Raw genomic sequence first — 15,367 nt, forward strand, 5'->3', positions numbered from 1 at the left:
TCATTAACTTCTCTTGAAAATGGCATCTGTAATTGGATTCTTGTAAAAAACTCCTGTTATAGTGTCAGACAAAGCTTGGTAATGGTCACTCTGTCCTTTGTCATAAATTTATCTTGCTATTTGTGTGCTTGTTATCAATATCAATGTAGTATTTATATGAGTCACTGAAAACCAGACATAAGTACTTTTTAAGCAATTCCAATTTTATAAATTTATCCGTGTTAGAGTTTGTATCAGGAAAAAAAAAGTAACACCACTGCTACAGGAAAGTATTTAATACTAAGGTCACTTTGGTACCTGCTTTTACTACTTAATCTCCTTTTTCTGTTGCCTGATTCACTTCCATAAAACATTTGGAATTTTTTATATAGTAACATCTGACTTTTTAGCTGGTATTTTTCAGCTTTGCTTATGCATCATGAAAGCTAAGCTACATTTTAGAAGCCAAGCTTAGTCTAGGTACTTTTTAATTAGCACTACTGTAGAAACCCATGCTTTTACAGTGGGATTTAATTTTTATTGCTTGCAGCTCATAATATTGATGTATCTTATTTATTGACTAATGCTGAAATGCCCTCTTAGCATATAAGCAGGAAATACATGAAAACAAAGTACTGTGATGTACTTAAAAAGTAAGAAATGTGTTCTATAGTTCTCTACAAGCAGAGCTCCCATTGAACCTGAAGTGATGTACTGAGGACAAATTTTACTGCAGGATGGTGTCTGGCGAATTCTTTACTACTGTATGCCAGCATTAAACTTGCTGTGAAATGTCCTGTTCTTAATGTTTTTCAGAACACAGTATGGAAAATCTCTTTTTAAACTTGCATTATTTTATCCTGTGATGTAAATCTTGTTCTGTAAAAACAGAGGACAAAGTCTGTATGCTGCAGGTTTATATATATTTAGAGAAATAAATCAATGTATGGGAAAATCCTGAAGCTATTTAATCTAGGGGGTTTTGATGTTGACTTCAAGGGTGGGCAGTGTTTTCCTTAAAATATGCAGATTAGTTTTCCATGAAGGAAAAAAGTATATTTTTTCAGTGTGTTGAGGCAATGCATTCATAAGTTGAAAACTGGTATTTTAGTAGTAAATTTTTTTAAATTTCTTGACATCATGAAAAGATGAAAGTAAATTTTGCCAAATAAGCAAAAATCTGCCACTCTAGCAATAAGGAAAATTTGACCTCCAGTATTATTATTCCTGGTGTTTTTCTGTTTACTAGTTACTTAAGCAGAACTTTTGTTTCTGTGTGACAGTCTCTTACATTTTGCCCAACTGTAATTTTGGGGTTTTTTTTGTTGCTATACAGACTCAAGAAACTGATGAGCTAAGAGCAGCCCATGAAAAACACAGAGAGAGGCTGCAGATGTTACAGACCAACTACAGAGCGCTAAAAGAGCAATTAAAGCAGTGGGAAGAGGGTGATAGCAGGTAAGTTACATAGCTCATTAAAAACATTTCCCTTACACAAGAAATCTGAACAAAAGTATTATATAGGTGTTTAAAAGAGAATTTGATTTGAAGGGAGAAGCTGCTATGTGGTGATCAAGACTTTATTCTTTGTTTAAGCAGAATGCATGGTATACCCCTATATGAGAAAAATTGTAGTTGAAACCAAGAGTAAAATGTATTGAGCTGACACCTTGACTTATTTTATTTCGGATCTCTTTGTGAGCCTGGATATTGGGCAAAGGGCTGTTAGGGCTGCTTATTTATGTTCATATAATTCCCCAGTTGATTAATTTGTTGACAGTGTATGTTTTTAATTTTCAATAATAGATCAATTTCTCCTTGTGTTTCAAATAGTTTTTATGAATAATTTTATTCACTTAAAATACAGAAATAAGTCTCTCTAGTATTTGGTGATTCAAACATTAACTGTCGCTAATCCTAAAATCCCCTTCTTAATAGGGAAAATAAAGAGAATGTGAGTGAAAAGCACTGTTAAGTGTTTACGAAATCAGTTATTTCTGGTAGTTCTACAAAAATATTGCAGTAATATCTTTATTAATGGAAAGACTTCAACACATTAAAATTTAAATAGAGAATATTTTATATATATAATTCTCCCTTAAATTCTATACAGAGCACTGAAAATTTTATACAGAATTTTTGAAGTCCTTAGCAGAGAGTGAGAATTTTTGGCAAGCAGACACATTTCAGGTATATGAAGATACTTTTTATCATGTCGGTTATCAGACACTGCGTAGATACAGTTTTTCAGGCCCTGTTTCAGGAAGGTAATTTGATTAGATCATTGCATCCTGGTGGCTTTACTAATACTTCATTGTGCACCTACAGTTTAATAAACACATATGTATTTTACTGCAAATAATTCTTTCTGTAATTAAAGCAATGCTGACTAATCTTGACACAAATTTTGTAACTCTGTCTGACCAAAAAGTCACAGAAATTGCTGCAAAACTGGAAGCTGTTCAGAATCCAGAGTGACATAGTGTCCTACTTTGAATGATAAACTGTCCCTCATATGTAAATAAAGCTTTGCCCTATCTGAGTAGATTTGTATTGCTTTGTAATACTGTAGTATTTACCTAAGAATGGTTTGTCTTTTAAAAAATAAAAACCAAGTGGGAATGAAAATGATGGCAAGGTACAAATGTGCTACAGGCTTTGGTAGCACAAGAGTATATTTTGAAATATGAAAGCATAAACAACAATTGGATTTGTTTAAATTGGAATGAAAAGGTATTGTTTATTTAGGAAAGATAGATGTTTTTATCTTCTGTTGCAGTTTTAAATTCATTGCAATATGGGAATGACTGAAATCTGCTGGATGATAGTTACTTTTTTGAATTAAATTATTTAATTCCATGCCTAAAGCTAAGTAAAGCATTCATAGTCCACAGATTAAAAAAAAAAAAAACCTAGATAATGACAGTATCAAAACCTGAACAATCCAATTTCATATACAATGAAGCACTGATTGTTCTGATTCTGATAGTTAAAAAAATACGGGAGGGGGAAGGATAAGGGTGACAAAAGCAACTTCTGTTTCTGCTTAAAATAAATTGCACCAGCTTCTGCCCTGACAGAAATGTATTTGGGAAAAGTAGATGGTGGGGAAGGTGTAATACTAAATCTTTATTCATGTAGGGGAGTTTTCATATATAATTAAGATAAGCTGCAGATTACACAGTTTGATCACTTTTGTTGTCAGAACAGAATTCTATGAAGCCATCATACTAAAGGAGTTGTTTTTTTTTTCTTTTTAATGTGGCTAAACAAAGAAAAGTGTCCAAGACACAAATAAAAACAATCTGTAAATGGTTACACCTTACACTGTAATTTTGTTATCTCAAAAAGCTTTATATTGCTGGTGTAATGTAAATTGTGCGTTAAGAGCTCAGTATCATCTGCTTATGTGGCACTTCTGATCCTCTGTAAGTGATGAAGGACCCCATTCTTTTTGATTCTTCATAGAGTAGAATCTGTTATTGAGATGGCAGCTGATGGGACCTAATGCACCTGTCAGTGTACATACAACTTCCACTGACATATGTGACTGCAAAGATGATGGGGGCCTTATGAGGTTACTGTATTTTCCAAGAGTTTATTTCTATCCCAGCAGAAATGCAGGTTGCAGAGAGTTGTAAATTTATTTTGTAAAGGATTTTTTTTTAATATAATTTTGATCTTCTGCATTACTAAAATGCATAAAAACACTGTAATTACACAAAACCTGGAATATTTTCACTTTCTTTTTCTGCGTTTCTAAATTCAGTATGCTTTTTCCTGGTCCATCATCTTATCCATAAGCAGCTCATTCTTTCATTAGACCAGTTTGATTTAGAGTGGACATTAATGTAACTTGGTTTTTTTGCAAGGGGCATATTTTTTGTAGACTGGCTTTGCAGGAGCACTGGGGGAGCTGGTGTCTCCTGCATTGTTTTGTAAGAGGTTGTATGATGGTTTCACCTTCTGCTTTCTCATGCTAATACTGTAAACAATATTAACTGAATGAATGTGGATGACACTGCTCTGCCACATGTCAGTTGATAGCTATGGTGCCATACTAGCATACCTATGTGAAGCTATGTAATTGATCTTTTGTATAATAACCATATTTAAGTTTTCATGCCTCACAGAATGTATACACCATACGATATTTATATCCAGTGTATGCTGTAGTTTTAAAATTTGTATTTTCTGAAAGCAAGTATGCTTTTATATTTTTGTCACCCTAAGACATGTAGATATCCGGAAACAACCTCTTTTTACTAATTAACAGGATTGAGAGTGGTAAAGGCAGATACCAGCGTACAGACCCCCATGAGCTTTATCAAGAGGATTCTGATGCTGTGTGGAATGAGCTCTTTTTTCAAAAAGGAACACAAAAGGCTATTGATAGAAAAGTGTGTTTGTTTCTTAAATGATGTTTACATAAAGAAACATTCTACTGTTTCTTTTCTGAAGTTAGTGCTTTGCAGGTCACAGAAGGGAAATTCCTTGCAAAATTCCAACATAAAACCATTTTCTACCAAAAGCAGAAAAGGAAAACATCAGCTCTTTTTTTTTCCTTTTTTTTTTTTCTTCTCCCCCCCCCCCCCCCCTTAAATCAGTGACAAGTTACAAGTTTGCTAGCACTAACAGAAACTGTATTCCATGATCTAGGGATTGTGTTAATTAATATGGCTCTCATCTGTTGGAGGTGTCGCTCTTCATTAGCCTGTATTTTACACACTGCCGTGCTTCATTTTTGGAATGAGGTGGTGAGGGGATAACCTAGCCAGCCATCCTTGTTTGATCTCTGTGATACATACGCAATGCAGAATGCCTCAGCTCTCTTGGTTCCCTGCCCTGTCCTGCTAATCCCAGCTGAGCTCATTATGGTGTAGCCTTGCTGCTACTCCTGGAGCCAGAGCTGTCCAAGCTAATTACTGGTAGCAGCAGAGCTGCCTGTTAAGGGTCTGGTGTGGATCTGCTAACATGGTCCTTGGTAGTGACCTGCAAAAAGCACGAGGGAGTTGCTCTCTTTCTTGCTGTGCACAGCCTGTCCTTTGGGTTTAGTGCTGATCCCTTCACACAGCTCTTTTAGCTGTAGTAAGTGTAAAACTTGGTGAAGGAAACTCTTACTTTAGAAAACATACAGTTTGCTGCTTTGATCTCATAATTCATAGGCTATTATACTCAACTAGGCAAAGTAAGAAAATGTTCTTTTATACTAGACAAAAGGAAGATAGTATGGTATAATTAGCCCTTTGCTGCTACTTAACACTTTCTGTAAGTCAAGTTGATTTTTCTTTTTTTCATTTAAGAATCAAGACATCATAGAAACTTTTATTCAGACTTTGGTTTTTGTCAGCATTAAAGAAAATGTGTTTTCCCAATGGATCACAATGTAAACTGATTTTGTGGAGATATAATGAAGACTGGTATTACAGAATTTCAACAGCAGTAAATTGTTTTGTAGTATGTAAGTCCTTGTGTTGCCTGTAAGCTGCTTTAACATATTAAATACAGTATTGCCAGGAGCTGTATTGCATCAGGTATTCTTATATCTGCCAGTTTCAATTGTGTGCCTATTCTTGTCACTTCATTGTCCCATCATTGTTGTTTTTAAACTATAATAACAAATTTTCACATGTACTACTTCTGTTTATTCTTATGTAGGAAAGAGCACTTTATTGCCATGCATTTAATTGCAATTGCGATTCTTCTTTTTTCACTAATCAACACATGCACCACAGGCAACAGTAACTCAGGAGCAATAACATAAGACTTTTTTTTCACACAAAGCCATGAAAGAAAGATTGCTTATGTATTTAGCCTAAAGGTTGGTACAGTTGGACTGCTTTTCTAGACCTCTGGTGCAGTTACATTTATAGGGGACACCCTTATGTTTCCTTCATTGTGGATCAGCAGCCTTGACTAGATTGTCGTGAAGTGGCATGAGGAAGCAATTGAGCTCTTCAAAATATGGATTAAGTGAACATGAGTTCTTAAAGTTCTGCATGGTACTTAGTAAGAAGCCAGTGCACCACTCTGATCATTAAGGTGAACTCCTTGGTGTGTTTAGGGGCTTTTTACTCCTTATGAGCAATGAAGCTTATTCTTAGTCGAAGTAAGGAAGGAATGAATAAATAACTCCTCTGTTTCTTATATCTGTCTTTAGTGTCTGTCTCTTATAACACGTGTCTTTAAATTGCTGAAGAATTCAGCATTTCAAGATTTGAGCTCATTTTGTTAAGAAACTCAATACTAAATTTAGTGTACTTTCCAGATTTAGCCCAGGCTAGATAGGTCTTCTTTCTTATGCTCTGTGAATAAAGGACATAATCTACAGAGCTGTACCAATTATTTATATGTGTGATTTTATATGCAGTGTAAGTAAATCAGATTAGCCCATTGTTTTTGTGGATACACTTAATTTCGTAGACCCCACTGATTGTTAGCTTAAGTTGATACAGAGCATGTATAAGCCAAATCCAAAGCAACATTGCTTGAAGAAGTGTGTCTGTATAGAATTATATATTGGTTGAAGTCTATTTTAACTCCCTCCCTTCTTCCCAGGGGTAGAACAATTGTGTAAAGTATCTTTAACTTGCACATATGTTGCTGTCATAATAGATGGATAGTAAATAGAATATATGGTAAAACAAAGGTGAGCTCATGGGTGCATGTCCTAGTCTCCAAAATGCAGTCATTACCAATATTGGCACACTGTAAGCAATTGGTTTTTAAGTTATGAAATCTGGTTTTAAGTCAGAAGAAACTGAAGTTACTTCAGAAGTCACCATTCTGGTAATGCCTAATTCCAAATTCTGTAGAATTTGGTGGAATGACTTTATGTCAGCCACTACTTTCTGTCAGGTCCTTTCTTGTAATAGTTTTCTTCTCATCACAGGCAAGGATTTCTTTGACTTCCATGTAAACTATTAAACGCTATGCACTTTTGAAGCTGGACACTAACACAAACAAATACAGTGTTTAAGCCTTGTATTCATTCACTTCTTTTTTGAAATATATGAAGCTTTCGGTATTTATGAATTTCAGAATGCCAAACATCAGTATTTCTCGTAGAATTTTGATGTAGAATCATAACATTGTTGCTACCATTTTTTTACTTTTTGGTTATTAAAGAATAGCATGTGCATGTTATATTACTTTGCAATTAATAATGAAATATGTTTCAGAGCCATGGGCTGCACACTCTCCATGATCAATGATGTATACATTTGAACTGTTTGTGCATATAAAAGAAAATATATTTTAACAATCCCATACTATATTAGTAAAATAAACTGTGGTTATATCAGTATGTGCTCAATGCTTTGTGTGTATATTTCTCTTGAATTTCACAACATTCTCCTGAAAGGAAGAGGATTACTTTTTTTTTGCTGTTAATATTATTTGTCTTTATACCAAGTGCATTATGGAATTATTCTTCTCTCACTTTATAGAAATTGTTTTTTGTAATAATTTTACCTGACTTCTTTATAAAGCTTCCTCTCCCACTGTTTACTTTTTCACAAAGAACATTAGATTATTTTCCACCATGTACATAATCTGCATTAAAAGCTGCATATTTATTTTTGACTTATAAAACCTTCTGAAAATTCACCATTATTAAAACAAAATAAAACAAACAAGCTCTGAAATTGAAGTTAATTTTGAGATCTGAAATGATACCTAAGGAAACAGTCTAACTTTTAAGCCCTCCTAACTCATTATCTTAATAAATCCTATAGCAGCTACCAGCTAAACTCATGCCAAAATTGAAGAGTTAAAAACAGAAACAAAAAGAGGTAGTTGAAATAAATTCTTTAAGTGTTCTTTGAAGTATTGGTTAATGTTTTTGGCCAAGTGAAAACAATTCCACAGCTCTGCTAGGATCTCCCATTTTAGTCTTCTCACACGGGTCATGTCACTTTCTCTGTGAAGTATGCAACACATATGTTACAGTCATTTCCTGTCAACTGTCATGTTCTTGTAGGCTACAGAAGCAGGCATTGTACTGATGTTCCGGTTCTATGTTAAGGTAAACATACAATTCGATCACTTTTTCTCCCCCTTAAGCAAACAGAAAAACGGGAGTATTCGAACAGTAGGTAACAGCTGAGACCATGCTTGGATAATGCAATTTTTATTTTAGCTGCATCAAAGTGCTGAAAACTTGCAAGAGAAAGATCTAGTAACTTAGAAAAAAATTGTAATTTCTTTAATTCAGCCATGGAACACCAGGGCTTTCAGATTCAGCATCTTGGAGCCACATAGAGCTGGAATATCTTCAATTAAAATAGGCATATCATTTTACAGATAGATTGAAAGATACATTTTTATAGAGCTAAATATATGCAAACATGCACAGATATATACATATACATGTAGTATAGTTCTCAGGTTTTTAGATATATTACTTTTAATATTGGCTACTGAGTATTAAGTGTTACCTATCTGTGGAATTGCACTGGCAGATATGCCCTCCAACGTATTCTTCCCACATCAGTTAGATACATGTTTGTATCTATATTATTTGTATTTTGCTGAAATTCAGGGTAAATTAGTATGTAGCATGTCCAATTGAACTGCTACTTGATTACAAGCTAGCTAATACAAACTAGTTCGGCATTTCCATATTAAATTATAATTTCCTGCTATATGGGATACTCTGTCCCTTTGGTCTTTATATGCAGTTTGGAAAGGTATAGTTGACTATATAAGCTGTTGTGGAAGCTTTACAATTTTACATTTTTTCATTCTGGATTACTCTGTAGGATATCTTGTAATTGATATCTGAATTGATTCTCTGAATGATTTGGGCAGATACATTCTTTGACATAAGACACTATGGCATGAGTACAGTATGATCATATGCATCTCTATGTAGAGATCCTCTTGTAGAAAATGTGATCCTGATTTCTGAAGCATGTGGAATCACTGCAAGCTCAATAGCATTCTTAGTTTGCTATGACAGCTATTTAATTAAGAGGTCTTATTAATTTTGCGTTTTTAGGAAAACAAAACCTCACAAGTTCTGTTTTCCGTATTCTTTATATATTCAAAGCATCTGTTCTGTGCCCTCTGGAGTGGTATCTGATCAGGCAGTTTGCATGAGCCTAACTTGGGAACAACAATAGCATGTGATGTCTCTTGCCTTTTCTTAGCAAAAGTGTGGTGGAGGAAAGCTAAATTTACTGTTATGGAATGGTGGAAGTTAGAAATATAAATGGAGGCTTTATTAGCTCTTCTGTTTTTTGAATGGGGTTGGGGGAGGGGTGTGTTTCCCTTTTTCCTTTTTTTTTTTTTTTCCTAAAAAACTGCTAAAAAATTGCAGTTTTGATAACTTTGACAGCCTGTTTGCCCACATAGGACATATCTGGTATCTGGTCATCAGAGACTTTGAACGTCCATTGTTCTGAGCAGTGTCCAAATAGTACCATATTTTTTTTCCTTTGTTCCACTTAATAGCTACACCATGTACAAAATTAATTTGGATAAAAATGCATTCGTGCTACATTGGTGTTAAAAATTGTCACCTACAGAGTATAGCCCTTCTGACATGTGTTCTGCCTCTGTAAAGTAATTTTTTTGTTCTTCAGTTTTAGGAGTATGGGGACATAGCAGCCTTTTTACTGCAGAAATACTTGAATCTTATAGCTTGGGGCTCTTGTTTACTTTTTACTAGAATTAGTAATTCTATACTGCAAAGCTGAATATTGTTGAAAGTTTTGTATATGTATTTCTTTAGGTTTTGGATGGATAAAAAGATTGCTAAATCTAAAATTCCACCTTTCATTCTATTGAAAATTATTAGATAGAGCCTAGATTCTGCTGCTGGTGGTTGAGGGTTCTGACAAAGGTGCATTCTCACTGACTAGACTGAACATTGTTCAGTGGAAATGATAGTCATGCTCAAGTGTAAGAACTTGAACCAGTGCAGTTGTTGGATATAATTACTACAAATTATTTAAAATGTAAGAAAACAGCAACATTGGTTGTACTACAGGGTGCAGTTTTTAGCAGATATTTTTAAAGAACCAATATCGGAGATCTACATGCCAGCAAAGTCATTTAGGGGCTTTTGCATAATCAACTTATATAGCCCCTTTAGTGAAGAGAATTACTTTTTCTAGCAAGAATCCAGTTACATTTTCACAAGGTACTACCCAGCTAACTGAAACGAATATATTGTTTTCCAGTGAGTGTTCTGTCAAGGATGATAGGATTAATGATTTTTAATTGTGGAACTTGTCTCTAGACCTTTTCTTACTTGTGTACACCAGATCTTGTAATATCCTTTATCCTAACAGACAGACAAATCTGGGGACTTTTGGAAATCGTACGTGTTGCCATTTTCTATATAATGTCTGTAATGGAGGCTTTGATGTGTTGGTCATCTGAGATTTGTTCATATAAGGTTAAAAGCACTGATGTGTCAGTTAAACTGTCTTCATATTCATGCAATAGGGTCCTCACCCTCTGTGCTTCTCTATGTTATGTTGGTTAAACCTGTACCCCTGAATGCTCTCTGAACTAACTACGGGTAAACACTGTTTATGGTCTTGTTATAAAGGAATGAAAAAAAATCAAATTAAAATAAGTATCATTAAGTATCATTACACAATGCTTTTTTTTTTTAAACACCTTTGGACAGTCACTTGGTTTTGTGCTATAGTAAACAAGTAAAAGATCACTAAATGGTAGGTAAAATTTTAGGCATGGGTTTCTACTATCCTTTTGCAAGCTAAAGGCTATGCTGCATGTTGAAACTACTTTAGTCACTAGTCACTGGCAAATCCTTGGGTTTTGAGTGACTATTAATTTGAAATATACCTCAAAACTCATTCTTGACAACTGTGACACTGTTTACTTTCTTTTATGGGGGGCAGTTGCTTTTATCCTGTTTTGCTCCTGAATGTGGGTTGTAAATCAGAGAGACTTTACTTAGCACCAGCAGATACTACTTCTTGCAATTTTCATCCATCCTGTAAGTGATGGAATTGGGAAACAAGAATGATAAAGACTTGTATTTGGGAAGTGAATGGACAAAGTAAGATAGATAGCTCAATGGCTCTGTGTAGTCAAATATTCCTTTCCTTGGTTAATTAAGACTACAAGCTTCTTTGTGTAAAGTGTAAGTTTATAGCTTTCTTCCTGTAAAGGAATTCAAGTAAATCATTCTGAATGTTCAAGAATGTAAGTATCATCATTGAATGTTCAAAAATGTAAGTAATGCTAGTACTTTTGCTTTACTCTTCCTTTGGCAGCATTATCCCCAGACATGTGTAATGGTTTTTGCTCTCTTGCACAGTCTAGATCAAACACCTGCTCCCAGGTTTACTCTTTCCTCTCAAGGCTGTCAGTTGACACATAAATATACAGACCCATGAAAAGAGCTTCTTTTGCCCTTACTGCAGGCAAATGTTCTTGAATCGTAATGCTGTAGGAAAAGAAAGTGAAGAATATCTGTCAGAATAGTATTTCACCTCTAAAAGTTTTATAAAGTTTCTTCCTAACTTGGTTCTCATTACTCTAAACAATTTTTAAGTAATAGAAAATTAAAATCAGGGTTTACGTTATGACATATCAGACTCTCCATCCTAATTTATGACAGTCTCTTCCTATATTTTCTTCATGGGCTTTTTACAAAAGTATGTGCATTGTGCATGTATGCTTTACTCTGATTTTACAGAGTAGTATTTTTACCATTTTGAAGACTTGCGAACAGAAAGTACAGTTCAGTTTTGCTTACCTAAGAGACCTTTCTATCAGATCTTTCTGCTCTGTTGTCGTTCTCCTAAAGCTCCTTTCTTTTCTGAGGAGATGAAAACAACTTCTGCTGTCCTGTTTTCCTTGCCGGGATTGATAGGCTATTTGGTTTAACCTTTGGATAAGAAAAAATTCCTTGGCACTTATTTTGGTTACTGTAATAAGCAACACTACTGACCCTTTTTTAGGACACTGATAAAGAGCATGCAAAGCTTGTTTAGCAGTCTTTTTCTGTCTGATTTTGTTCTTAATTTAGCTTTCTGGTCTTTAATAATCTTCCATGGCATTGGAGTAAAACATTTGAAAAGGCGATAGCTAATCTCTTGGACTCAGAGGAAGACTTCCCTGACTGCAGCAGCTTCAGTACTAGCCCCCTGATACCTGTCCACACCAGCAGCAGTCTGCGTTTGGAGACTGTGGTTGGTTCTGTTTATTTCTCCAAAGAGTCATCCTGCTGCAGTCTTACAATATGTAATCCTTGGGAAGGAGTCGGTTTCCACAGTGGGTTATTTCTTCTTAAGTATTCAGCTCTATTAGAAATGAGATTCTCAGCTTGGTTTTATTTTCCAGATAAAATTCCCAGGACAAATGGAAAAAAAATACTTATTGTTTGTTTGTATGTTTATTTTAGACTGCCATGAGTCTACTCTCTTAATTCCTTTTATCTGTATGCAGAGGAGTGTAGGAGTCTCCTGCTGGACCTACCTATGAATGCTGGAAGCTGCGGATGAGCAATGGCTGACTTATAGGATGTGTATTACTCAGGAGGCAGTAGTTTGCTAGAGGACTAACTAGAGTCCTCTGGCAATGGGTTAACCTAGGGTCGGCAACTGTTGACAAATGAAGTCCTTTGAATTTATAAGTGCAGGGAGAAAGTTTATGCTATAGTTCAGACTATATTTCTAAATTACATTTTTTTAAATGCATTAAGACCCAACTGCACATGTGTATATGTACCTCAGATCTGGAGCTGCGTGAGGGCTCCTGATGGTATCTTTAGAACTGCTGACAATTAAAAATGATGAGTACTAGGAAATTTTGTTCTAGCAATAAGGTATATTTTGCAGAAGTCCTGCTTATATGCAGATGGTATGAGCATTTTGCCTATTCTAGTAACTTGATAACTAAGCAACTGTTAAAGAGAATTTCTTGCTGATGCCTAGCTATAATCTAAAAGAAATCAGAAGTAATTCCTTTGGCAAAACTGATTCTACAGCACAGTTTTTATTATGCTACCTCTTCGCATATTCCAAGTGGGTGAGTATTACAAAAATAGCTAAATAATGGAGAAGTAATCAAAAATTATTATATTGCAAATAAAATGTCACTCAGAACATTGTATGATGCTGGAAAGAGCAGATACTATAATTGTGGGTCAATGTCAGTACCTTAAAAAATACATACAATACCAGCATAAACTATAGGCTGTATTGATTTGATCTCTTTTGATTTCTTACTATCCTTGTTTTAATGTTGATGAGTGAGACTATGGCAGTTGTAGTTGGAGGATAGATCCAAAGCACTGGTCCATAAAATAGAATATTGCATGCTTTCCTGCTCCTATTGGTATTTTTCATATATATATGTTACAAGCAAGAATGACTTTCATGAAGTTATTTATAGCAAACAAACCTTATTCTCGGGATGCATAAACAGAGACGTAATTCTACTTCTGACTTGCCATATTGGAATTTACTGAAAGTATTCTAGGAACTGCCAGTAGATTCCTGCTTATTTAGGGTGCTGATTTCTGTTAATTTGAGGACTCAGTGGCTTCTCCTTAGCTGGGAAAAAGCTGGAATTTGTACTCTGCCTGTGTAATCTGGAGTACCTAAAACCGCTGCTGTCCTGGACTGTTTCTTGTCAATAGAGTAAACTTGAAATGTATTTGGGGGTAGGTAATACTGTCAGCAGGTCTCTTTGGTTTCAACTTGTTTTGGAACCAGATAAGAAAATGCTTATTGTTAAGAAAGTATTACTAAAAAAAAACAGAGTAAAAATTTGCCACATATACTTAGAATCAGCATAACCTCTCTGTGCAGAAGGCTCAAGGCCATGAGGCAATTTCAGCTCTTCATAAAGGTTAAAAGCAATACACCACTAAGCTTTGTATGGCTTTAAGTAACTTTTCTGCCATCTGAATGGCTGTCATTTGAACCTAGCAAAGCTGCTAGAAAATAGAACATTTAAGTATAAATAAGAGCAAGGCATTTTTCTCTGGAAAAAAGTAATAAATTCTGGAGCTTTTTCAGTCCACTAGTTTTACTACTGTCAAGCACATAGAAAAAGCCAGTCTTTTTTGTTCCCTCATTAAGAAATGGTCCTTAGAAGAAAAGTGTGTGTGTGAGCCAAATATGTATTTTAAATAAGATTTTCACTTTATTTAATCACAGAATCCGAAGGGTTGGAAGGGACCTCAAAAGATCATCTAGTCCAACCCCCCTGCAAGAGCAGGGTAACCTAGAGTACATCACACAGGAACTTGTCCAGGCAGGCCTTGAATATCATCAACGTAGGAGACTCCACAACCCCCTGGGCAACCTGTTCCAGTGCTTTGTCACTCTTACAGTAAAGAAGTTCTTCCTGATGTTAACGTGGAACCTCCTATGCTCCAGTTTACACCCACTGTCCCTTGTCCTACCACTGGATATCACTGAAAAAAGCCTAGCTCCATCATCCTGACACCCACCCTTTACATATTTGTAAACACTGATGAGGTCACCCCTCAGTCTCCTCCAAGCTAAAGAGACCCAGCTCCCTCAGCCTCTCCTCATAAGGGAGGTGTTCCACTCCTTTAATCATCTTTGTGGCTCTGTGCTGGACTCTTTCAAGCAATTCCCTGTCCTTCTTGAACTGAGGGGCCCAGAACTGGACGCAGTATTCCAGATGCGGCCTCACCAATGGGTGTGGGATTAGTGTATTTGTCTTAAAATTGGAAATAGCAATCACGTAAGCACTGGTAGATCTGTAACTTTTATTATCAGCAAGTTTGTTAGGGTGTTACTGTAAACTTTCAGGGTACATTTTCCAGTTACACAGTTGTCTTTAGAAACCTTAACTATAAACCAAGCACAAGAAAAGACTTTCCCAGTGCCATCAGAAAAGGGTTGTTTGCTGTGTTTTGAAAATATTTTATACCTTTTTTGGCTTAAAAAAAACAAAACCAAATTGACTGAAGTGAACATGTGTAAACAATGTATCTAGATACTGGCCAAATGCTAGCTGGAGTTTCAACATTGTAAGCTTTTAAAGTGGCTCACTGTGTTAGCATTTCCATTGCAAATACAAGTTTAGACTTTGAGATTAATGAAACTTAATATTAAGTTTAACTAAGGGGTTACTTGTTTTCTTTTTATCCAGTTTGCTGGTAGATATTGCTAATAATGAACCTCTTTTACTTACGGTTATTTATGTATACAGCTAGGGGATGTTTTATACGAATTTTCACAGAAAAATCTGAACAATTATTTTTATGCTTTTAAAAACATTAAAATTTACTTAGGTTTTATTTCTATTTTTATTTTCATTAACTTATTAGTGGTTAAGAGCTTATGTACAGAATTCTGAAGTTTGAACATCTTGTAAGGTTTCACCTACTCCACATAGCAATGTAAAAGACTGTAACTTGTCA

The 15,367-nt window shown here is 35.2% G+C and overlaps 1 protein-coding gene across 3 annotated transcripts in view; it reads left to right on the forward strand.

Moving 5' to 3' along the window:
* CNTLN (centlein) overlaps window positions 1-15,367 on the forward strand; it is a 194,288-nt gene that overhangs the window by 99,304 nt on the left and 79,617 nt on the right. For all 3 annotated transcript variants that reach the window (XM_031054312.1, XM_034073006.1, XM_034073005.1), the window contains one exon: window positions 1,316-1,437. In XM_031054312.1, coding sequence (XP_030910172.1) covers window positions 1,316-1,437 — 122 coding nt within the window. The remainder of the gene's footprint in view (window positions 1-1,315; window positions 1,438-15,367) is intronic.

This window comes from Melopsittacus undulatus, chromosome Z (assembly GCF_012275295.1).
Source record: "Melopsittacus undulatus isolate bMelUnd1 chromosome Z, bMelUnd1.mat.Z, whole genome shotgun sequence".
Taxonomy (NCBI): Eukaryota; Metazoa; Chordata; class Aves; order Psittaciformes; family Psittaculidae; genus Melopsittacus; species Melopsittacus undulatus.